At 36.3% G+C, this 26,319-nt stretch overlaps 1 protein-coding gene across 4 annotated transcripts; it reads left to right on the forward strand.

The window, feature by feature from the left end:
- The first annotated feature begins 113 nt into the window (after window positions 1-113).
- On the forward strand, window positions 114-25,205 carry ccdc178 (coiled-coil domain containing 178). Of its 4 annotated transcripts, XM_088014545.1 has the most exons (20): window positions 114-1,182; window positions 1,486-1,609; window positions 5,059-5,195; window positions 5,308-5,366; window positions 5,446-5,525; window positions 5,702-5,902; window positions 6,027-6,247; window positions 7,575-7,717; window positions 9,143-9,296; window positions 9,394-9,489; window positions 10,165-10,301; window positions 10,429-10,612; window positions 10,711-10,773; window positions 10,935-11,063; window positions 12,295-12,408; window positions 12,541-12,686; window positions 12,869-13,028; window positions 15,688-15,837; window positions 19,422-19,556; window positions 24,535-25,205. In XM_088014545.1, the coding sequence occupies exons 2-20, from the start codon at window positions 1,552-1,554 to the stop codon at window positions 24,661-24,663; spliced, it is 2,496 nt and encodes an 831-aa protein (XP_087870671.1). In that variant the 5' UTR covers window positions 114-1,182; window positions 1,486-1,551; the 3' UTR covers window positions 24,664-25,205. The 4 variants fall into 4 exon arrangements, with proteins under 4 accessions (XP_087870671.1, XP_087870673.1, XP_087870672.1 ...); XM_088014547.1 differs by lacking the exon at window positions 1,486-1,609; XM_088014546.1 differs by lacking the exon at window positions 1,486-1,609 and having other exon boundaries at window positions 114-1,135.
- Window positions 25,206-26,319: the final 1,114 nt, after the last annotated feature.

The following is a 26,319-nucleotide window of genomic DNA, read 5'->3' on the forward strand; positions in this document are numbered from 1 at the left end:
CATTAAGCATTTTCCCATTGGGGATCAATAAAGTATTTTATATTCTATTTCAGTTGTTCTGACACATTGTTTTTGACCTACAAAACAAGACTGAAATTTAGAAGTGAAAAAAAAATTTAGTCCTACCTCTTAAACTTTTTTACATTTTGTGAAACGACAGACAAATATTTTATTGGAATTAATTGTGCCCGATCAACACAACAGTGGGACGAGTATGATGGTGAAGCAAAACAGATACATGTTTTAGGATGGTTGGATTTTGCTCCATCCATCTCTACATCTAACTTTCCTCCCTGTCCCTACTAGAACAACATATCACCTCAGCATGATGCTGCTACCGTTTATTTCAAAAGCTGGAATGGGGGTGGGGGACGTTGTCATTGGGGGTTGATGGATGAGGGAATTGGGGGCTTGGAGAGACTATAGACTTGGTCATAAAGGAAACCATAAAAATAAAAAATAAAGTCTCAGGTAACAAACAAACAAACTAACTAACTAACTAGAATAAAAAAAACATGTTCTCTCATATCTTAAATAATACTACTAAATAACAGTACAGCTAGAAGTGTGGTTGGGGGAGGGGGAAAAGGGGTGATGGGATATTGTGCCAAGCAAATTTGTGTAGGGGTGGCCATTACACCCCCTCACCCCTCTCCCCATCCTCCGACCCGCCTTTGGTGGCGTCACTCATTTTTTGTATACAACCCCATTGTGAAGGGCCTAAAGAGCCACATGGGGGCTCTGGAGCCACAGGTTGTAGAGTCTACAATTCCTGCCATAAAGATACATGTGAAATGCATCAAAAACTGATATGCAATTAGGATCTTTAGTCAAGTTTGCATGTTATATTTCTATTTTAAACACACACATGCATTTATTGTTTTATTGTCTCCTTTTTCTACGCATATTTTACCTTGTCAGCTATTAATATTCACAAAATACTCCTGTTCATCTCTTTGTAAAATACACCTGTGACGTTTCTCAACGGCTCTTGAACGCAACTTATCCCCAAACGAGCACATGCCCCGCCGTTGTTACTGGCAAACCGCTCAGAAGATTGACAGCAACTTGATTCATTCGGAGCAAACCTTGTTGCATGGAAACACGAAGCATTTCTAAACTTTTAAGCATACAGGTGAGCGACAATAACACAACAGGCAGAGGTGGCAGCCAAAAGTTTGGGTAAGTTGATAGCTAGCATTTTTCGCTTTCGCTTTCTCCCATGACAACGACCCCCCTCAGCTCATTAATTTCTCATTAGCTTGGTTAATTAAACGTCAAGTTAACGTTAGCTGACAGAGCGACATCCGGAGATGAGTGAAGGTATGTTTACGTCCCGTTTACCAACTTTGTTATAAAATGTAACCATGGGAGTTTAAACCCCTATGATTTATTGCGAAAGAAGATCAGTTTCGATGTATTTTAAGTTTTTTAAACTCCAATTACGCTAGTTTTGACGATAGAAATGCCTTTGCTTTCCCTCAGGACCTTTAAGGACGTCTCGATAGTTCGTTATTGTACAGCAAATATCCCACTTGGAAGAGTTGCGACATGCCAAAAGTTAAACCCCTCGCATTACCATCCAGGGAAGGACGAGCTAGTCAACAAGGTAATCAGGGATGTTGGCGCCTAGTAGGATAGAATAGAAATACTTTATTGTCCCACAGCGGGGTCATTCAGGTGTCACAGCAGCAAGTTTAGGTAAGTGGGTAAATGCCTATTCAGAGACAAAACATAAAAATAAGAATAAACGTGTACAGTCAGGGCAAAATTTAAATGTGAGAAAAATATACTGTGCAGTCAAAGAATATGCAGATAATCATTTGGAGAGAAAAATGCACAGAATGTGCACGTAATGGAAGTCCATAACAACAACAACAAATAAGCAAAACAAGTAAGAAAGAATGACACATGTACTGATTAAACCTAGGCTTAATTATTTGACACTGAGGATAAAACAATGATTTGTGGAACACATTTTTGAAAACAAAAAAAATCTAAATTATACTTGATAAAGTTAAATAGTCTCATTTTGTTTTGGTGAGTCCAACACTGTTTTGTACATTTGGATCTGGCCAGGATGACATTTATCACAGAACTACCACTGAGAAACGGGCATTAAGTTATTTATTTAGTTAATCTTTGGTTAAAAATATTTACTTGCAGTAGCATAATCTGACGATTATTTCTTTCATTTAGCTTTTTGCTTGAATACTTTCAATATCTTTAGAACATTGACAGGATGAGGATTATTATTGTAATTAAAATATAGTTTTAAGAAATGCTCTTCATTTCTCCTCTATAGGTGTGATCTTGTGTTAACCAATAGCCTGTTAATTTCTTCACTGAATAAATCGTGTCAAAATAAAAGTTTATTTTTGTAGCAGGATTGTTGCTGCATAAAAGATTAATTAATTCAAGCCTTTTAGCACGTCTTTGTTATGGGTGCTTATAAGTGTGGTTGACTTTGTATTTCATTACACTGCCCACCATAACTGTGGGCATAATCAGACACTAATAAGAATTAGATTTAACCATATCTATTTAGTGTGGGAAAACAACCAAACGGAGAAATAATCTGATTTGACTATTATAGCTATTCATAATTACTCCATAATGTAACTGAAACACCTTTGTTATTTATACTTTACATTTTTAAGCTGATCAAAATGTCTAAGAAACTTTGGTCAATAATTGATGTTTTCCTTTCCTGTTAATTTAAATATATTCCAACACTCACTTTTCAAAATAGGAAAGACAAGAAAAAAAAAAAAGCTTGTCAAATGAGGTAGCTGTGTGCTAATCTTTGTAAGTCTGGACATGACTGCAAGAAACTTTCTACTGGCCTTGTTTGTCACTGGAACTAAACAAGCGTGGGCGGTGACCCCAACGTGGCACTGTGTATATTAAGTCAGGATTTGACTATTAAAAACAACCTCCAAAGTGTCGTGTTAGATAACGGCATCAAAGACAGACTTCATGGAGGGCCGTGTCTCCATTTCAACATTTTTGGAAAAAGTTTTTTATACATGGGCACCAATAACTGTGCAAATATCTGTTAATTGCAGTTACCTGCAGTATCCATAAATAGAAGGTAACACAATATTTAGATAGTTGTTTCTTTTAAATGAACTATTATTTTTCGTCCATTTGCAGTTTAAGGAGGTCTAAATAAACCTCCTTAAACTTGTTAGGGTCCCTTGTGTGGTGCTGTTGGCTGTGGAGAAAGATATTTTAAACGTATAACTAAATATATTACTGTAGTTTACCTCGTTTCAGTTTGGCTATCAGACTTAGAAAGAGTTTCTTTTTGTGTGCATTATAACTCTGCCATCATGATTTAGAGCAAACCTTGCCACATTCCTGCTTCACTTGGTTATTTCAGTGTTTATTTTTCACTAAAGCTATCCAGCAGGAAATGAGCTTTATTCTTGGTTTCCCTTTAACTCGTGCTACACTGTGTTTTGTCAGAAGCTACTCACAAATTAAACACTTGGTCAGTTAAATGATCGTCCTTGCTAAAAAGCTGTCAAGTATGAAATGTTGCTGATCTTACCTTTTTCCCCCCCCCCCAAACACTATGAGCCCAGACACTTCTTGTGAGGTATCCTGTTGGCATGACAATGAACCTGTTTTTCTCCCTCATGCAGGAAAACCTATTAAACAATTACAAAATTTGAAATAAAATTTGAAATACTCAAAGTCATGGATCCACTCCACCTGAGCTTGAGGTATTTAAGCAAAGACGAATCTGTAAATGCATTCAGTCTGTGATTTAAAGTATTGTTTCAAGTGGCACCAAGTTCAACACTTTAAATTTGAAAACCATTTTGTATTTTTCTTTCCACTTGACAGTTATGCTTTACTCTGTGTAGGTCTGATCCATAAACTTCCAATAAAATACATTAAGGTTTGAAGGTGCCATATGGTCACATGTGGAAATATTTGTATTATAAGTACTTTTGGAAGGCACTAGAATTTAAGTTTCTATAGAATTCAATGCTGCTGAAAAGTTTGTATTATGGAAATAATATGTAAACAATATTTTAAATACAGTGTTGTGTCCACTTTCATCTAACAGTCATAAATGTAACTTTGCAGATGCAATTAGACTTTTCTTGTAATTAACTTCCCAGAGAATCTGTAGTATGTTCTCTGAGGAGTTTGGCATCATTCATCTTTGCATTTGTACTATAAATCGTTGCAACCAAACTTTCTCCTCTAAAAGAAGGCCAAGTATCACGAGAGATCCTTGTACCACACTTTGCGAACCATAGCAGTAGAGTAATTTTTGGTTCTGTGAAAAAATTCAGGGTTGTTGAGTTGATTTTCAAAGGAAGGAGGGATTGATGGAAACTTAATATCACAATACATACAATGGTCAAAATAACACTATATTTTGCCATTCTTGCAAAAACAGACATCAGCATCGATATCATTAAACCAACAAAGTCGTTAAAATGACAAAAAACAACTTTTCTGACCTATTTGAAATATTTATTTTAATTTTAAATTTGAAACGTACACAAAGAAAATCTTTTTCATCTGTGACAAATGGTTCAAAATAGCAACATGATTAACAACATTTTTTAAGGCTCCTCTTTAAAGCATTGTGTACTTTTAAATTCAGGTTTGTGAACTCCAGTATCTGTGTCTTTCACCATTTTCCCACCAGATGGCGCCCTTTTACCATGAAGAAATAGGAAACGTGCCCTTGGGTTTGTCTTGAGACAGATTCTTTTTTTTTCTTCCCTTTTTCAGTTTAAAGGCTGTGCCACTGGAATCAGCTGGCGAATAGAAAAACAAAATATCTTTCACAGCCAAATACATTTCATTAATTACTTTGCACAGTATCATTATGACAATTTTGTGCGTGTTTGCTCCAACTAAGGCCTGCTTGTTTCTATTTTTATTTCCATTAAAAGATTATTGCTTGTAATAGCTGTGAGTTCTGCTGCTATGTAAAGATAAGTGCTTCTTATTTTGTAGTGACTACTTAAGGTGCACGAGAAACAGAACTGATGGAATTAAATATCCTTACGTTTTGTCTTTCATTAGATCAAGCAGACCTTCAGGTTGTCTGCACTGGTAGACGTCGGATTTGTGCTTTACTGAACACTCCCTCACCATGTGCCAGCACGGCTATCTGCCATATCCAAGACATGAGGAGTCGATTAAACAACTGGTTTCAGAAGGTAAAAAAATACTCCATGATAAAGTGTGTATCACGTTGAATTGAGAAAAAAAAATCATTATTATGATAAAATCAGTACAAAACACATTTTTTGCTGCTTTAATTTTTGCCAGCCTAGAATAAGTCAACCAGAGATTGATCCCGATAATCTCCAAAACATCGAAACTTTAAGGTGAATTATTTGCTTGTTTTTAATTAGCTTTTTTTCCCCTACTGCATAAATTATTACATGGTTTTGATGGTTTTCACAGACTTCAGAGACTCTCTTTCAAAGACTTAGATTCTGATCCTACAGGCTTGTATGTTGAAGGGATAGCGATTACTGCAAGAGGTAAAACAGGACACATGAATAACATTTCTGACTTACTTTCTTTCTGTAATGCTCCAATACATCTAAACCTAAGCACTATGCACTTGTGTTAAGTCGACTTGATCATTTCACAAAAGTTTTGCCAAATTTAAACTGGAGGAATGTGTCATCATCATAACTTTTTTCCCCACTGGAAGGTTATCAAAAATCACCTCTAAAGGAGAAAATAGAAGATGTCCTCTCTGAAGTCATAAATCTGGTTGAGCGTTTGGAGGCTGATCGTCAGTTTGCAGAGGAAGCTCTGCAGAAAGAGAAGAGAAGACGAAAAGTCTTGGTGAACAAAATTGACGCTATTGCACTGTGGAAGCTAAACGAGCATCCCGCAATTATTCAGAGAGGTCAGTGATTGTGAGCTATCACATAATCTGAGATCTGTTCATCTCCTGCGAAGAAGTACTGTTCTGTTGCTCTCAAACCCAGCTAATACGCTTGCTATTCATCATTGGTTTTTGCCTCCACTAGAGCACGATGCTTGCAGTAGAGACATCGCTGAGTTGCAGTGGCAGCTTAAACGGGAAAATCAGAAAGTTGACGAGGTCCAGGAGAAACTGTTGCAGTCTGAACTGCTCAACCGGAAATTACAAGAAGATACTGAGTTTGCCAGAAACCAAATCCCCATTGTGAAAGAAAACAATGAGCGCCAGGAAGACTTTTTACGTTTGCTTGAAATTGCCCAAGCCGAGGTATGCCTCAGTTGAATGTATTTTAGCCTCTGTCCAGCTATTATCCATACATGTCTATTCTTGCAGGGCTGTGGGTGGGAGGGATTGTTATTTCAAACAAGTATCATAAAAAAAACAAAAAACTCTTGCTAGTATTTAACAGCTTCTTATTGAAGGGTTAACATTGTGGTAGGAAATGCCTCTATTTAGTGTCATGTAAAAGTAAATAGTGAATCTATTTGGGTTCTGATTGGGATATATTTTCTAATGGTATAACTTTTTTATAGACTCAAAGTTAAATCACGTGGGTTTTCTTAAAATTTCTTACTTAAACCATAAATAAGAAATGGTTTAAGTAGAATGCAAGTCATTCGTGCATTCTAGTCTAATTCTGCTGTCCAAGACACACTGGAGATAAAACTCAGGAGTTTTAGGTTTGCCTTCTGAGCCTTCAAAACTTTAGCAAACTGCAAACCTTTGCTTAAGCATACGATGTTTTTGCTCCAATTTGTCACATTACAGCTTCCTAATTTTAGGTGATAAACCGCCTATCTGTTGCTTGCATCTCCAAAGGGCCTTTAGGCCCCCCAAAGTGGCTCTTTATAACTTTTGCTAAAACATATAATTTAAGAAAATTATATTTTGTCTTTTCATGAAAGTTTTTCTTTGTTCTAAAACCTACAATTTGATATAAATTCTTAGTTCTTTATTTAAGCTATAAGGTATAAATAAGTTATTAGGGATGCACAGTTTATTGTTATTGCTGTCCTTTCTATTGGTAAAACCTGCCACTACTAATAACCAATGTTTCAATTCCATCTTGTTGCTGTTTGTGTATTTGTACCTGGAAGGGAGTTGATAATGTGATATTTTATTGCACATGAGCAAGTGATAGTTATTTAGCTCAGGATTGTTGGGTTTTTAACTGAAGCAAATAAGCAATGTTGTTTTTTTCACGATAGAGAAATTTTGTACAATATACAAGTACAGGCCATTTACCATTTCCCTTTACATTTATGTGGTATATTACATTGGTTTATCACATAAAGCCCAATAAAATACAACAAAGCATGTGAGTATGACATAACAAAATGTGAAAAGATACTTTGCAGGCACTGTAACTAGATCGGCATAAAAACATCTCCGCAAGAACAAATCTTGATATTTAAGTATCTATAACAGGTAAAGTTTTACTCCTTTTTAAACAGTGACCTGGGGACCTTTTAAGATTGTGCCTTAGTTTCTGGATGGTACCAGAATAATGTCTTTTTGTCATTATTATTTATATCATTAACTGCATAAAACTGTTTTGAAATAAACTTGGAAAACATCACACCGCCTTGTTTAGGCTGACAACGTTCAAGCAAGCACAAAAAAAGATCTCCTCCAGATTGAGATGGAGCTTGAAAACGAGGAAACTGAAGCCACCAAAGAAAGGGTGGCACATCAGCAGAGACAGGAGGAAATATTAGATGAGCTAAATGACAGATTGTGAGTATTTACATATATTTGAATATTTTTTTGAATAATGCAAAATTGTACACACAGATGACCCAAAAGCAGTTTCTACACTACAGTAGCAATTAGAAGTAACTAATTCCATTCTGATAAACATGCTCTTTTACAGGCCAGTTTAAAAAAACAAAACAAAAAAACATGTAGATTATTACGTCTTTGCTTAAAAAAGCCATTGTATAAGAACTTTTATTGTTGGTTCAATTGAAAAAAAAATTAACATCATTAAAAACAGTTGGTTCAAATAGTGATATACTCATATTTATGATAATATATTTCAAGCTTTTTGGTGATTATGCCTCACAGCAAATGAAAACCCACTTTTTTGTATTCAGAAAATTAGAACATTGCACGAGACTAATAAAAAGTAATATAGAAACGGTAATAGAAATATTATGTTTTGGCCAATATATGGAAGACTACTGACTCGACCATGGTCCAGCAGACAGTGATTGGCACGCAAGGAGGGCAAACCACAAATTGGCATTCCCAAAGATGTTTGGTGTTCACAGAGTGTTTTAGCCAAGCATATTAAATGGAAAGTTGAGTGGAAGAAAAAAATCGTGATAGAGAAATATGCACAAGCAACAGGGATAATGTTAACCCTTAGAGGATTATGAAGCAAAGTCCAAAAAGAGTTTTGGGAAGATTCACAAGGTGCAGACTGTGGCTGGAGTCAGGGCTTCAAGAACTACACACAGATGTATTTGGTACATGGACCACAGCTTGTCCATTCTTTATGTCAAGTTGCTCTGAGGTCTATCCTCTTTTTAGATTAAATCTGACTTTACCTCTCAATTAGTGATCATGGTCCTATATTGAGTGCATTAGGTGGGACAGTCCATGAACACACATCTCAGCAGGTCCACATTTTAGTATTAAAATGTTTGATTTTTTTAATTTTATTTGTCTATTATTAAGATTTTCTGGAAAAACTGAAGGTTAGTTTTAATGAGGTGAAAGTTTTAATTATTAAAACTGACAAATATTTGCTGGGAATGTATCAATAATATTATGTATGAATCTATATAATACAAATATCACCTTTTGAATAGACTTTCTAATGATTTTTCTCATTAAATATAGCTGTTGTAGGAATAAATACAGTTCTTCCTACAACATAGCATAGGCATTGACATCTTTTATTATTTGGATTTTTGTTTCCATAGTATAACACATGTTTAATGTCAAAGGTAAAGATAGGATAATGGCAAAAATATTTCTAGTTGATTCATACCAGTTAATATATGAATAAGATCTGAAAATGTATGACAAAAAGCAAACTTTGAAAGTGATTAGAAATCAACTGTTTAATAATACTGTTGTCTACAAGGAGTGTTTTTTTTATATATCAAACAGTGCTTAGAATAACTACAAATTTAATATGTTTTTGTCTTGTAGGAAAGAATTAAATAGGTTGAAGGTGCTTAAGAAAAATATGCTTATTGGGATCGAGAAAACAAAAGAAGCTGTCATTTTTAAAGAAAAGAAGCAGACAGAGTTTCTTGACCGGCTCCCTGAAATTGCTAATGTTGAGAAAGTTGAAGAGGACAAAGTAACTACTAATTTCTTTCTCTTTCTTTCTATAAAATGTTTAACAATGTCAAAAAGCTGTTTCCCACCATTATGGTATGTGTGTTTATCTATCACAGATTTCACATCTCAATCTTGAACTTGAGAAAGAAGTAAAAAAAAATGAACAACTTAGAGAAAAACGAAATTCAATTCAAAGAGAGTCAGAAATAAAGGTAAGTATTGTTATTGTCTTATGGAAAAGAAAACATTAATTTACATTTGAAAAATCACAAGGGAGTATACGTATACATGAAACTTCTCATTAAAATCATGTTTTACACATTGAAAGATGTGTTGTTGTTTTTTTTAACTGTGTAAACCACATGTATTTTCCCTTGTGTAACACTAAAAGTCAGATGTAATATCCATGGAAATCATCTGTGACCCTTAAGATTATATGTGATTTCCATGTTTAACAAAAGCACTTCAAATGTGGAAATTATATTGTAAATTATAAGGACAGCAAAATGTGAAAAATGTCAATACATGAAATATTTTCCACAGGTTTTATATATGGAAATTGTATTGCATGGCAGGATGTGAAACACATGTAGGAAAACCTTCCACATGTATCTCACAATTCACTAAAAACTAGTTTTTCAGATGTGTTCCGTTTTTGGTAGTTATTTTCCCCTATATGTTTATTATTGTAATCCCATGAGGAACTGGTGGCCAATTTTTTTTTCATGTGAAAACACAGGTAAAATCTGTGTTTTGTTTGTTTGTTTGTTTTCCCAGTAAGGGTACTTAATCCTCTATATGCCGGAACACAAGGCCACTGTAAAACAACAATGTCCTCAATATATATGTGATCCGTTTTTCTATACTATGTTGAATCTAAACCACAGATATCTACATGGGAAGCAGAACTTGTCATTAAAAAGGCACATCTTTATTTAAGAAATGAAGCTCTTGAAGCCTTATTGAAAGAAAATAAGGAGTATGAACAGAAGATTGATGACTGCCAGACGAAAATTTGTAGGAGGTACAACACCAAAGCCAAATTAGTGCTAAAATATGTATAGTTCCCTATTAAATTCTACCATGCACTACATGGTGAGTCACTTGTTTGTGTTCATACCATATGTATACTTTACTGTGTGCTTTGTTAGCGAAAAAGAAGTGAAGCAGCTGCATGAGGAGAGGAAGCAGATGCTCCAGAAAACCAATGACAATGACGAGCATTGGGAAAAGGCCAAGCAGGAATTGACCGAGGTTACAGAGCAGCATAGGATCATAAAGGCTGAACTGGACAAGCAGGAGAATCTCGTCATCAAGGAGGACCAGGAAGCCACGGTCAGAGAAACCATATGTCTATTTTCTATCTATAATTCCCAGGTAACGCCATTATTGTTTCTTCCAGTGATATTCAGTGTTCCTACTCTGCTTTGCAGATAATTATTGAGGGACTGAGAAAAGAACTTGCTCACCTCATGAGTACTGTAGAGAAGCTAAAGGTAAATTTGTGGGATTTCTTTGAATGTTTCAACATGATTGAATATATTTATTTACTTATGCTTAAAAACACTTAACATTTTGTAAATGTTACATATACCTGTTGTATGTAAATTAAAAGTATAAGGCTAAACGGCTATTTTATAACTTCCTCTTCAATCAGGGGAAGCTTGCAGAAATCACTTTGGAATTAAAAAAATATGACGACTGTTCAGAACTCGCCAATCAAGGACTGCAGAAAGAATTTGATGAATCGTACTCTGCAACACAAGCTCTGGAGGCTATTGTGAAGGTACACTTGATGAATAAATTCCATAGCTAAACACAACAATTAATTTAAAAAAAACTGTTATGTATGTTATCAAATAAAACGCCAACACATTTAATTACACCTGCGTAAAAAAAGTGTAAACAATAATAAATTTATGTTATTGCAGATAAATGATTTCACTCTTAAGAAATTCTGAAAAAAGAAAACACAAAAACAACAACCTTTAAGTTATTGGCACCCTCGTTAAATAAATATAACTGAATCTTTTTTAAAAACTTTTTAAACTTCACCTTTTTACTTGATCACAATTCAGACCTTCCATGTCGTATAGCTTTCCTGGAGTAAAACAGTTAAACAGCACAGAGGCCTCTGCATCTTGCTCATCTAAAAAATGGGAAAGACAAGAATACATGGTATTCACACACTATTGATGAAAAAAACTTTAAATATTGAACACATCATATTCTATGTATTCAGAATAAATAACCGAATCTAGTTTTTTATTTGTTAAAAATTTGTGATAATAAAAAAACTGGTTCTCTTAAAGGACCATCCACATTTGATGGCATCTCTGGGAAAGATGCGTGGAAAGCCTTAGAATAAACATATTTTCATTCCATAATGTTGCTTTAAAAATACAGTATTAGGAAAATCCAACCTTTATAGCGTTATGCAAAAATTAAATGAAAGAAATGTAATAAAAAGAAAAACTTCCTTTTAGAAATCCCTGTTTTAAAGAAAATCACTGACAAAAGAACTCTAAAAAATATTTTTTAATACTGTACTAATCTTAATTTTTTTAAGTTGTAAAACACATATAGAATACAAAAATGATGTTATACAGATAATTTATATAGGCCAGATTCAAAATAGGAAAGACAAGGGAACATGGGATTAAAATAATGCACGCATCTGTTCATTTTCATAGCAAATCTGAAGATGAACAGATGTGTGCTTGGCAAATAAAAAATGCAAAACAAATATGAGTAATTAGTCAGATATGATTTGGAAGATGAAAACAACAAAAAAAAAATTGCAAAACTACATGTAAAGGGATTTGAGGTTATTCTGCTACCACCTACAGTGATGAAGCTTGTGAGGGAAGTACAACAAAATCTTATTGTTTTGGAACTGTGGCCAAATTGGGTTCATCTTTACAACTATTTAATCTAATGCTTTTACAAACATTCTTACTAGTCGTGATGTAAGAATGGTAGTATCTTTAACACATTTGATTGTTTTTATTGTACAGAGAATGAAGGAACTGATAGAAAACCTTGAAAAGACTCAACGTGAACATGAAGACGCATTAGCCGACCTAGAGAAGGACATCAAGTTGAATAGGGACCAGCTTAAAGCTGCTAGGGTAAGAACAAGTTTATTTTTTTTCAAGTGCAATTGTTGCAACTATTCAGCAGTATAGTTTATTAGACAAAATAATTTCAACAAAATATGATTCACACTCATCTTTAAATTACTTTACTCTCTTTACTTACAGGATTTACATGGTGCCACCTTATGGAAAATTAAAAACAATATCAATAGGTATAATATTCTTATGAATAAAACTAAAGAATACCAAGAGTCTTCTCGTGAAATGGAAAAAGATATTGAAGCCATCCCAAAAGTCATAGCAGAGCTTGAGTAAGTTCCAAGAAAATATTAGCATCATGAGCACTATTATATTTAAAAGGTTCCCATTTTTTTTTTCCTACTGGTACATTACTGCCCACCTCCAAGAGATATAAAGGCTGTTCACAGCTTGTTTGCTCTCCAACCATAACTTTAACTGTAGAAGTTCTACTAATTCAGTCGTCTCCTTGCAGAAAAGATTTAGATGTGGTGGACTTTAAAAACAAATCAGCTGCTCGCACCATGAGCACCTTGCAGTCAGATATTAATAACTGGCAGCTCCGAACAGACCTACTCAAGAGGAGAAGCTTGGCTCATCTCAGAGACAGAAGACAACTAATGGAAGAGACAGAGGTATGAGAAAACAAAACGATGTCACAATAACTGTCTGTAAATACATGAATTTGTGTGTCAAATGCTGTGAAGTCAGAGATGAGCTGTGAAACACCCCCCCCCCCCCCTAAAAAAAAAAATAAAACACCACTTTGTTTATTTGTTTCTGGATTAGTGTCAGCACATTGCTTGTTACAATACGTCCCTTAAGATACAGAGAAAACAGAGCAGTCTGCAATTAAAATTACAAGCCATGGTCAATCTCGTTTAAGTGCTTTTGCCACAAATGACAAGTCGCTGCTGTTGTAGTCTTTTTGTCTGGACGAATTTGATGATGCATGTCGTGGTGTGATGCTGTGTCTGCTTTTGGTACCTGTAGGCCAACATCCGTAATAGCAATTTTAATACAAGACACTATATGATTTGTAAAAGGGATCACATCCTCTTGACTTGTGTTTATTCGTAACATGAAACACGCTTCCAAAACATGAATCTGCTCTGCAAGAAATAACATTCATTTGAACAGTCTTTTTGTAAGAGAAGCTCCTATTTATTGTAAGGTTTTCATCTGCAGGATTATCAGCCCCAGCCAGAGCCTCTTTGCTGATGGGGGTTTCACATGGCTTATCTAATGTGAAATCGCCATGTGGTATATAGTTTCATTAAACGGTGATCAAGAATGCATTAGTTCAAAACAAGAAAAGGCAATGGAGCTTAAGCCGCCATGCATCCAAGTGCAGCAACTTTAAAGAAGTTGTTGGCGTGAGACAATTTAAGAATTAAAAGTCTTCCTCATAGACACAACTCCCATTAGCCGGATAAAAGTTAGCCATGCAAAAAGGAGTTTAGTCTTTTTCACTTGAAGAAATAAGATGATACAACAACAACACTCCCCGCTAAATAAAAAGATCAGGCAGAGTTTCAGGTTCTAAGGAAATGGGTCACTTTAATCACTGAGACCAATATAAACCACACATAATGTCTGTATTAGCATAACATAATAAGCAGAGTGTGCATCCGGAAATCATGGTGCATGAAGCAGAATGATTAGACACCTTCGAATGTGAAAATCCTAATAAATATGCTGACCACAGCTTGTCTGTTCTTCGCACACTGTTACAGGAAGTTTATGTGGGGTCATCTTTGGTAATATCGAAAATGCACAAAAATACACACATCCAGGTTGAATGTGTTTATTTTAAGAGGAGCCACACTTCCCCTCTATTAAATCCATAAGTAGGTGAACGAATTTCAATTTTCAAGCACGCACCTATGTTTTGATTTGATCAGGCCTTGACGTTTGGGCGAGGACAGGGTAAACAATGCAAACTGCCGACGCTATCAGTTTCTTATGGGCAATGAAGTGTAATTTGTTCCATTTACACTTCACAACAGCATCAGATGGGCTTTGTCAGTGCTGCATGGAGTAATTAAACCTGAAATCAATAGCAGGCATTTGTCATGTTTACAGCCCCTCTTTCTGCTGGGTTAAACTCATCACTTTAGTGCTGTTCTGTTTTACTGCAGAGACACACTTCATTATGTCTGCAGGTACAGTTGAGATATTCTCACGTCCCCTTATCCAGCACTCAGGAAACATTGAAAAGGCGACGTACACCGAGAGGCGTCGTTGCTGTGAATTCTTTGCTTTATTTCACAGAAAAGGTGTCCATTGCTGTATTCCTATTATTTATTCTGGCTTATTGAGGAGACCAAGGATAGAATGTGTGCATCTTAAAAGAGATTGTAGATGTCCGTACCACTACACAGTGATGTTACTTCCCTATTTTTACAGTATGTTAAATGTGTGTTTTATCTGTTATATCCAATTTTTGTCATTTTGGAAGCATTGATCATTTTGATCATGTAAAGCTCGATCACTGCTCTGATATTAGCTGCATGCTCTCCCACAGTGGCCTCTTATGCTTGTTCCCCACATCATACAATGCAGTTTTTTTTCTGTGTGCTGGGAGTTTTAGTTTTCTGTTTTTGATGAAGATTAGGGTAACATGCAACAATGCGTACAAGATAACACTTTACCTGTTGTGGAGGAAAAAACTGCCTATTAAATTGTTTAGCAGGTATTGTAGCTGATGGAGATGAAAGTGGGAAGATGGACAAAATGTGGTGTGCTTGGAGACGAAGGCTGGGCGTCACTATTGTTCAAGTATGACATAGAGATGATCTGCAGGAAATGACTACACCACATTATTTTTCGTGCTAGTGACAGCAGGATGTACACTTCCAAATAAGACACTGTTGTGTTTTTGTTTTTGACTGTCCATATCAATATCCTTGAATCCTGTTGGATATACCAAAGGAACTTTTCTAGCCCATTCTAACATATTGATAACACAATATAATGCTTTGATCTAAACCCATCATTGTAGTTCTGGCTGCATATTTGGAGTCATTATCCATTTAGAAGATGAACCCTGACCTCAAGTCTTTTTCAGCCTCTTACAGGTTTTCCAGCAAGTTTCCATTCAGGGCTTCATCTATCTTCCCATCAACTCTGACTAGCTTCCCTGTCCCTGCATGAGGAATTTAGCCCCATGCCATGATGCTGCCATGGCATGGGGCATCATGCAGGAGTCAGTAAGATCATGGCAGCCGAGAAGCTTCGTCAGTGTAAGACATATGTAGTTCACATAATGCTATTTTCTTCACCTGTGTGTAGGGATTCCTGGAGGTTGCACGTGCTGAGAACGAACGACTAGCAATCGAGTATCAAGATCTGAAGAAGATGCTTTTGGAAGCCAGGCAGGAGTCAGTATCTGCACTGAGAGTGAAAAACCGTGTACATAAAAAGTGTAGCTATTACACAGAGGTACAGTGAAACTTTTAAACATATTGCCTCTTTTCAATTATGTTTTATTATTTTTTACTATTGTCTCTTTTCCTCTTGTTGCGCTTTCTGTGCTTGGACCGAAATTTTAAGGTGACTTAGTTTTGCATTTTTTCTGAAGGTTACCGCTGCAATTTAATAATGATTAGATAATTTAAGTGGAGGAGGATGATGGATGTGGCATATTGTAATGATCACTGTGTATTTTTGGTACTAAAAGGAGTAAAGCAAGAGGTTGATGGTACATGCAAAAACTTCAACATTTTTATAATTATAGCTCTGCAATATTCTCACAGGTAAAACATTTCATTATTGTTGGGTTACAAATTTCCTCACTGCATCAGTTGGTAAGAGATCAACAGCAACCACAGGTTACGATCAGACAATGGATGTGCTTTCAGCAGTAAAATAGCTCAAGTCCACACTTGACTAGTTAAGGGAGACACCTCTGCAGCATTTTACTTTTTAATCTTTATAGTTTTCGACACTTTTTAACTGGAATGGAATTACATATGACAACCATAACACCAGGAAGAAGACACACTGCTCTTGCAATGAAAAACACATATTATTTGTTCCAAAAATGACTAATACCTTTACTTGAGCAATTCCTCATCTAACTGCATGAATGTTATCAAGTGAAAAATGCATGCAAAAATAAAATCCTGTGGACAGGATTTTCCACGCTCATGATCAAAGCCTGATTTTCTTTTACTCTGGATTCAGCCTTCACCGTTTTTGTTTGTTTCAGCCCCACACTTCTTCTACTGCAGCCTCTCGGCTTCTGCTTTATGCCTAATTTTAGTTTTATAACAAGCTTATGATCAACGGCATATCAGACATGTAGATGGGGCATTATTTTTAATCTGATTTCAACGTGAACATTTAAAACCGCTTCTTTCCTGTTTTATATATCCAATTATCCTCATAATGTTTTCATCATGCAAAGCAGTTAATACAAATCTTAGTAAATTAGATCATGTTTTATCGATTTGTTTATCACAAACTCACAAGGTAAATGCAATGCACAACTTCGGGGTCATTTGAGAGATGAAGCATCAGCACACATGAGTTACTTATAGTTGTTTGAATAATCATTAACTCCTTTTTTCATTTAAACCCATCTTTTAGATGAGCTTTACCAGGCTTTACAACCTTCACGTTACTCATTTTCCCATCACACTGTTGTGAATTTGCCTTGTGAAGAAATGAAGTTACATAGCTTTAAGTACCAGGTTCCACTTTCTTTCTGACACCAAAGCACACATGGTGTCTCTCCATCTAAGCCAGACTGCCACAGAATTTCTTTGACATGCGGTTCCACTCAGAGTTGTCACATACAGTGCCCTCCACATTTATTACCAACCCTGTCTGGTTAAGATGTGCAATAAGCATTAAAATAGATTTAGCTTTTGTTGCATTGACACAAAATTACTCTAAAATAATTCTGCAGTTCTCTTACAGTGAGTTTGGAGATTTATTGTTAATCTCCTTTGCCTTCCCCCTCCTTGTGTGTGTTCACAAGATAAACTTTGGTACTTGTCCCGCCTTGTTGGTCACAATTTTATTGCTCTAAATGTTGGTTAAGTTTTGGTGAGCAGCTACTTTTCTGTAGCTGTGTCCTGACTTGAGAAGATCATAGCACATCATTTTTGAAGGGTATGTTCTCTTTTGTTTCCTATTTTTAAGAGAATGGTTAACATGATGTCCTATGTTTTTTTTTTTAGTTAAAATCCAATAATTTTTGTGCTGTAATAGCAAAAATATAACATAAATAACACAAAAAATACCAAAAAAGATGCTATTGCTTGAAATATTATGTTGACATAGCCTATATGCCACACAGGGTCTACATGCACAACTACCCTGACTAATTAACCAGCCAGTATCAGCTAATTATATTCTCAACATTAGTCTATCAACATAGAACAAACAAAAAGGTATATATTCTGTTCAATAAGCACTTGAAAACTACTTCTACATTTTGCTAAATTCCTCTAAGACTAAAAATAAAATGAAAAATACATTAAAAATTAAATGTTATAGTTAATATTATCATGACATCTTTCTATCTGCATAAATAATTGTTGCTGTCTTTAATAAAAGCATCTGAGTCGTATTTACCATTGTGTTTGTAATTTTTGTGTTAATACTGTGAAACTGTTGCATTTTTACTCAAGATCATGACATGGTGAGACGTCATACTGGCCTGTGAGTAGACATCAACTTTGACATGTAAAATTGTTACAATTAACTCCTTGCTACCAAGCGGAACATGAAAGCTGTCGTTTACACATTAATAAAAAAGCAATTGGCATAAAATCCTAGCATAAAAATAGATTCCCCATTACAGTTGCTACTTACTGCAATTAAGGTAAGTTACTGGACTTTCTGTCAGTATTTCCAAGGATGTCTACTTCTAAAAAAAAAAAAAGTAGTCTCTCACTTTTTTGTCTACTGCAAATTGACTTCATCTGTGAACATGCAAAACAGAATGAACGATGAACCAATAACATATGCTCAATTTGTTTTATTCGACACCATGATCAGCAGAACTAAATGCAACTCAACAAGTATCCTGAAGATTTTCAGATGCAGAAATTTAGGACCATAACAGTTTTAAAGAAGAACACGGCACAGGATTTAGTTTAAATATAAATACACGTTTGATGAATATTAGAGACAGGTTGCCTTAAAATTGAATTTCAATCACTGAACATAAAGAAACAATAAGAAATACTTCATTTCTGATACACGTCTAAATGACAATGGCATTTTTCTGATATTAGTCGGTAATTTTTCTCTTTTTTTTCTTTAAACATAAAGGACTTGAATATCTTTGCAGGAACATCTTTTTAAAACAATTTAGAATTGAGTGCAGATGTTAGCACTGCTCTGTTTATGTGAAGGCTTTCAGCTCTTAGGTTTTAACAGGGTACACCATAAAGACCATTCTTGTTATTGTCTTTCCTTCAGGAGCTGATGACTGAGCTAATTCGCTTTAGTTTTCAATGCACTGGGGAACACATTGCCAAGCAATGATAAGCTTTGTAGGGAGAGTGCAGAGATGGAGGAGGGAAGAAAAGCAACGGCATCTATCAGAATTTAAACCTCTTTGCTTGAAACTGTGTTCAAATAATAAAGCAAGCAGCATGTCTTTCCAAGAGACTGGGAATAATTTCTGGTTTCTGTGGGGGGTTCATGACTTTGTGTGTATGTGTAAAATATGTCTTGAGGGGATTGGTATAAAGTTAAACTGGGTGAAGTAGAAATATTTTACTCATCAGCTTTGCAGTCACAGAGTTTGCCTCGGCTAGAACAAAACTGCTGAAGCATTTAGAGAAAATTAACCCCCCATCCTGGCAGCCAGATGTGACTGGATTCTGATGAGTGCACACGAGTGGGCAGAGAAACCAAGAGACTGTGAAATTCCTGTCAGGCCCGTGTACTGCAGAATGGGCTATTGACTGCTTTCTCTATTCCCCTCCATCATTCTTCTTGAACACTGCCATTAATTTCCTCTCCTGCCTTACCAATTCCTTTTTTCTGCCTTCTCTCCCCCCCAGCTCTCTTTGTTGCAGAAGAGGATGCACAAGGTTTTGGTAAAATACTTAGAACAACGCAGCCTCCGCTTCTTGGTTGACCTGGAAGAGTGCCAGACTGTTGCCCGAAAAACTTCCCAGAAAATATCAATTGCCCAGGTATTTGCACATATATGCAGAAAACAGGCTGGAAAACTGCACCAACTGCACTATGCTTTTACATAGCAAATCCCTTTCATTCAACATTCATCCCAGCGTAGGTATGCTAACAGATGGTAGCATATTCTTTTGCATACTACAGTAACTCCATGTTATGCGTTGCATTGTTTGAGCCTGATCCAGCTAGTCAGTTGCCTTGTGTCGTCTTTGCCAAGCAAGAGCAGCCAGGCAAATATCTACCAAAGTGACTTGCCTCAGTGCTGCAGTGGAGTTAAAGACACTGCTCTTATATTACAGTCTATACATTCACTCATCAGACTGATGTGGTGAATTATCTGTGTGACTGGGGAGATTTATTCAATTACTCTGTGTCTGTCTGCCTCTCTGAATAAGTATACATATTGCTTTCAAAAAGTATTCACACTCCTTGATATTTTTTTTTTTTTAATTTTGTCACATTACATTCTTAATTGTGTTTTGGTAGGCTTTTATTGGACAGACGCAAACATTAACATGGACTGTAATGAAAAACTGTTCTAAATTTTAAAAAAGCATACTCTAATACCCTTAAAAATAAAATCTGGTGCAAACATGTCCTCAGAAGTTGCCTAAGTAATCCATATATTTATAATTTCACTTCATTACAAAGCTTCAAATTATTTATATATAAAGAAAAATATCAGACCACTTAAAGTTAACAAGACATGGCCATCAACAAAATGCTAAGCAAGAAAAGCATGAATCAGAGACTCAGCCTCTGTTGAAGGTAGCTCTGGAGGAGCTACAGAGATCCAGGCAGGGGATCTGGTGACTCTACAACTATTTGTTATGTACTCCAAAAATCTGTACTCCAGAATCTTGAAAGCATCAAAATTCTGTACTGGCCAGAAACTAGTAACAATAAACTAGTACAGAAGTAATTATTAGTAACTTTTTCCTTTAAGTTTTATTGGCTCTGGTGGCCTTTACTTGAGAGAGATCAGGCAGGAAAGTGGGCAATGAGAGAAGTGGAAGACATGTGGCAAAGGTCATCAGGCTGGGACTCGAACCTGTGATGGCCACATCGAGGACTAAGGACATACATACGAGGACATACAGCGGTTGTGCTTTACCCATGTGCCACCACAAAACCCCAACTAGTAACTTAAGTAGTACTAGAGTTTTTGTTCTGTCTTCCATCAGAACAAAAACTCTTAACATGCAGATAGTGCTACAGTAGAATGGTGTAGATCTATGTTCCTTGCTCTACAGCTCAATATGTGACATGCCTGATGCCCATGGAAATAAAAATCAATAAAGAAAAGAAGACTATAAGTTTTTAGTGGGACTTCTAAATTTATGTTTAATGACAAAGAATGCACACTCCATCCTAGCTCACTGAAAGTGAAATATTCTGCAAAGTACAAAAAATATCTAATTTCCCAAAGTTGGTGCAGACAAACCCCCTAAACACTTGCAACTTTAACCACAGTTAAAGGTGGTTAGCAGTATTTTATCACGGGGGCTAAATACAGATGCATGCCGCACATTTCAGATATTCATGTGTAAAATTTTATGGAAACTATGTATTGCTTTTTCTTCAGTTCACAATTGTGCACTGCTTTGTGTTTGTCCGTCATATGAAATCCTAATGAAGTTTGTTTTTGTAACGTACAAAAGTTAAAGGGGTGTGAATACTTTTGCATGTCTCCGAGTCTGTACCTGAACCATCTGATCGCTAACAGCAAATGAACTGTTGGAGCCTATTTTCTGCTTTGTTTTCATGTTAGTTAAACAAAGCATGGGGGATATCCATGTGTTCCAACTTTCTCTTCTTTGTGAATATGATAACCTTCTGTCTGTCTTGCACAAGAGTAGGAGCATATTCTGCAAGGTTGAAAAGTAGGGATCTTCAATTAGAGGATAATCGGTGTCTAATCTGTTCTGTGATGTGCGATGAGGTCGAAGCGGACAGCGGGACAGTGATGAATCTTTATAAAAATGTCCTGTCCAGCATTTCCACAGAGCCAGGTGGTGTGCCATCCTGTTATGATCTATATCCTCGTTTTTACTTCATCTTTATCTTAACAATGGCACCCTCCAAATCTAAAAGTGGCCATGTTTGCCAAATGCATTAAGTTATTTTAATGTAGCACACCTAATTTAACGTGTTCGGCGAAAAAACTATTAAGAGGTCTCCTCTGTCTCCTCTCCTCCGGCTACTGACATGTTCTTTGACGGGTCCGGTCTAGACATTACAGGGAGCAGCTATTTCTCAACAGCCCAGCCTCAAAAGGCCCCAGCAGATCACTGTTCAAGGCAGGGAGTAGTGGGGCACAGGGGGAGGAGCTATCAGGGAGCTGCAGAGTGTGAAGGACAAAAGAGCTGGTGTATTCAAGCGCACCGCACCGTCACCCGTCACAGCTCAGCACAGGTTCCATCAGAGCAGGCAGCACTCACTTTAAACTGGCTCCTAAAGAAGAGTGCAGGAGAAGGACTATCCTCCATAACGTACACAAGGAGAAATAACCCTTAGGAGCCAAAGAAATGCGCCTTGAGAGTTTAAGAACAGGCGTAAATTTACACTATGTGCTACTGCGTAAATTTTAAGACCTTGATGAGGTCTTGAGATGCTGCACTATAAATTGATGCGATTCTAAATATTATTTGGCTGTTTAGAACTAAGGAAATGCAGAAATCAATGGAAGTGATACTGGTTGTTGCTGGAGTTAAACCAGGCTGAGTCCTGATGAGGCCTACACTAATCCATCATGTCCACTTAACCCCACAAGCAGAACATAAGAAAGGTCAGGTTTGCTCTTTCAGACGCCAAATGGCAGTTTTCTCATAACTAGCTTCAGGGAAGGAAGGCTGAGGAACCCTGGGGTGGGTGGGGGTGGGATCGGAGGGGCGGTGGGCTGTCATCCTGTTACACTCCTGCCAGAACTGGCAGTTCAGCTTTGTGTTCTGCTAGTTTACACTAGGGATGGCATAATTGACAATGGCTAACAGCAGAGAGCAGTGCAGAGCTTTGTTGAATGGCCAGTAATGATTGGAGCAGACGCCCACTGCCCCAGTCCCAGGGGACAGTAATCCAAGATCCTGTTTCTGATATAATTGTTAGTCAGAGAATTTCTGCATGGCCAGGCTGGTTCACATTCCCAAGCTAGTTGACACTGCCAGGCAGTTTAATAGAAAATCTGGATGCCGAGGTTTTTAAAGCAGAGGAGCACTGAACCTGGACACGGTTCACCAGGAGCGTTATTCTGCCTCCCTACAAAAATAAGAGCGAGCCGGTAACTTTACTCTCATACTTGTAGCCACTTTCAGTGACTTTAAAGTCCATTACTCAACCAGCCTCATAAACATCAGGTCAGTCTCTCATGACTCGTCAGTAAAATTAATTTAATCTGAAGCATCACACCTTCTCTTCAAATTCTTAACTACTCTCATAAAGAAAAAAAAAGACATTCCTTTTATCTCCATGGTTAAAATCAGTTTACAAATATACCACCTAATACTAATCACAGTCTGCTTGTACTCTACAAGACAGGTCTACTATTAAGTTGGGAACAGTTGCTTATTTTTTTTTTTAGTAGTTTCTATAAGAATTAACCTGATTAAACCTATCAAGAGCCTAAACGGCCCTCACATATCAAAAGGAATATGATTTTGACAGTCAAATGAGGGATTTTATGACCTAATGGTAATTCTGAGGGGAAGTGTGGAAAGAGCAAAAAATATTGCAATGCTAAAAACTCTGCCAGCATTTCAAATAATACTACATATCCATGTAAAAGAAAAAGTCTGACACATTCTCTAGTATTTGTTGCTAATGAAGCTGGCTGTATACCCAGATATGCGGCTTCCCTATGATGGTCTTTTTGGCTTCCAGACACATCTGGTAACAGTGTGCAGCACTGCTTCTGTCAGTTTTTAAACATGACAACACTGTTGCTCTCCTTTTACGCCAGGTTTGGTTGTGTGTTGGTTCTTTGCTCTGGACTTGACATACCTTTAAAAATCACTGAACACAGCTGCAGACAAAACTGCCTGCAGAGAATCGACTGAACTTAGCGAGGTGTTTGGATGCAAAACAAACACTCAACACAGCCAAAGCTCCAAAATCCTTTTGGTTCTCGACGACTCGGTTGAATCTGGTTTCTTTGAAGGATGAAACAGATCATTTTAAGATACATACACAGAAGCAAACTTGCCAAAATGAAACAAACCCCACATGGAGAGACAGTCAATTAGGAATGGAGTTCTAGGCAGTCGGCGAGTTAGATGACAGGTAATATGACATGATGTCTAAACTTTTTGCCTTGACATGCACAGGCCACAAAAAGGTTAGATTTTTCTTTTTTATTAAAAATTAATAATTATGTTTTTTTTTTCATTATTAGCAGCTCAACAAAATAAATAAATAAATAAAAAAAACTCCAACAGCAAAACACATAGGGAATTTACTTTTGCCTAATTTAAAGTCAGTCATGTAATTTCCAGCATATTTGTGTCATTCTTTTTCCTTCATATTAGAAAACAAATTATTTGTCTGAGTTCAGTGACAAGAATGGGATGAGTTTGTTTGTCTTGGAAAAAAATGCTTGCTCTATATATTTTAACAAATTGCTGTGCTCAAGCCTCCTTTAGAGAAAAAGATGCAGGATGTTTGTGGTCTGTCTTACTAGTAAGTTGAAATAAAAGCAAAACTAATGGCAAAACACGCTTCATTGTGAGAGACTAGCTAACTGTTTTGAGGAATATTCTTTATTTTGAGTAAACTAGGAGAAACTGACTAAATAATAAAATCCAGGTGGTCAGCTGAGGTGAACAAGAGAGCAGAGGGTATACGGAGTGGAAAGGTCAAAGTCTGATGGTTGGTTCACGTCAAACACATCAACTGTGTCTGGGGGAATGCACAAACCATGAACTTAGCATAGTAATGCTTCTATACAAATTGGTCTGTTTATTTATTCTTTTTTTCTTGTTTAAACAGGGAAAGTTTTCAGAAGAAATTCAGCTCATCTCGGTGTTTCTACAGTCCATCAGAGAGAGCTCTACCACCACCAAAAACGCTGAGAAGAACAAGCAAACCAGTCCAGATGCCACTGAAGTGAAGGAGTAGATACCTCCAGTTCAAGTAGCAGTGTAATTGGACATTCACCTGTACGAGACAACTTACTTACCCTAGCATGCTTCACTATCTCCCCCCCTCTTCACTTGCAGCAAATCCATAACAATGAAACAGGTGACTTTCATGCTGCTGTCAGGACTGATCTAATTTTAGCTGGGTGAATGATTGCAATTGGCTTTGCCTCATCAGATAATTAATCTATGTCACCATTAATTGGAAAAGAGAATAATTACAGGCAGTGTTGACAGAAATTCTACGCTTCTCCAGATTTCAAGATCTAATTACAACCAGGGAAACCTCGTGACCTTAAGTAGCACTTAATGCACTTTGGCCACTTTGACCACGTCCATGCGACCACCGTCTTGAGGAAAGCACCCTGTTTTTGTTACGGTACCCCGCTCTCCTCCGATGTCTTCACCCACTGAAAGCTGTCTCCCTCAATCACTTTTCAATATTCAATCTTAATTTTGTGGAAGTTTAGCATTTTCAATGAGCTGGAGATGAATGATTAATGAATAAATTTAAATGCTTCATTTTGTCCATGGATCATTAGTTAAGTCCTTTGTGGGAAGGACCTGAGAAAGGAGTGAAAATTATTGAGACATTAGCCTGGAGCAATCCAGGGGTAAATAGTGTGCACAAAGGGATGTTGTGTGCGCACTATCCACTGGCTTTCTAAAGAACCCTGGGGAAACGCTGTTTTCAATTTGGAATCTTAACTGAATCACATTTAGTTCTTGTAGAAAATTGATTTTTGTTTCATAGTGTTTAAACAGTCATATCAGTGCTACACATCATATTAACTGCTTCATATAGACTTGAAAAGTTAAGCATAAACTGTGGCTTTTAAAAAGACGCAAATGGGAAAACATGTTAAATGTCGTAACACTGTAAAATGAACAACTAAATAATTGATGTTTAACAATAATCATGGTCTTACTTTAAAATTTGGGGCTATCATTGTGACACCACCTTAACTTCTTAAAAGTACGGTTTTTCATCCCGTCTATCTGTGCTGACAGATCATTGGGGGGTTTGTTGTTGTTTTATCAGACCTCTCCTACTAGTCAGGACAGAAGGGGGCAGTGTGAACACAACAACACTGGAAAGAGAACTGTCTGAAGCATGATCTACTTCTCAAACTTCATATTCAGGAGTCCAAATCTGGTATAGGTCAAAAGTTTTAGATAACTTTTTTACTACAGTTATTTACAACTAAACAGCAAGAGAAATTATCCTGTACGTTCAAAATAGTTTGTTTTTGATTCTAAACGGTTTTATTTCTTTATTTTTTTTACAGTAAAACACAAATTCAACGTAAACTGAAACAAGACAATAACAGCAATATAAAAGCTGATATAAAGCTTTTAAACTCAGACATGGAGATAATTACAGTACACAGCAACCTATTAAACTATGTATATATATATATATATATATTTTTTTTTTATAACTGTTATTTTTTCCCATAACAGTAATTTTGCACATTAATAGAAAATAACTGTTATGTATTGGACTGAATAAAATATCTAGGCATGCTTTTAAAAATCTAATTATCAGCTATATATGAGTATTTTGTTTAAAAAAAAAAAAAAAGAAAGAAAAAATAGAACAAACCATACCCATTTTGTAAAATAAATTAATTGG

The sequence above is a fragment of the Poecilia mexicana genome, unplaced genomic scaffold (genome assembly GCF_051168715.1).
Source record: "Poecilia mexicana isolate PSO_F unplaced genomic scaffold, ASM5116871v1 scaffold_17, whole genome shotgun sequence".
In the NCBI taxonomy this organism is placed as follows: Eukaryota; Metazoa; Chordata; class Actinopteri; order Cyprinodontiformes; family Poeciliidae; genus Poecilia; species Poecilia mexicana.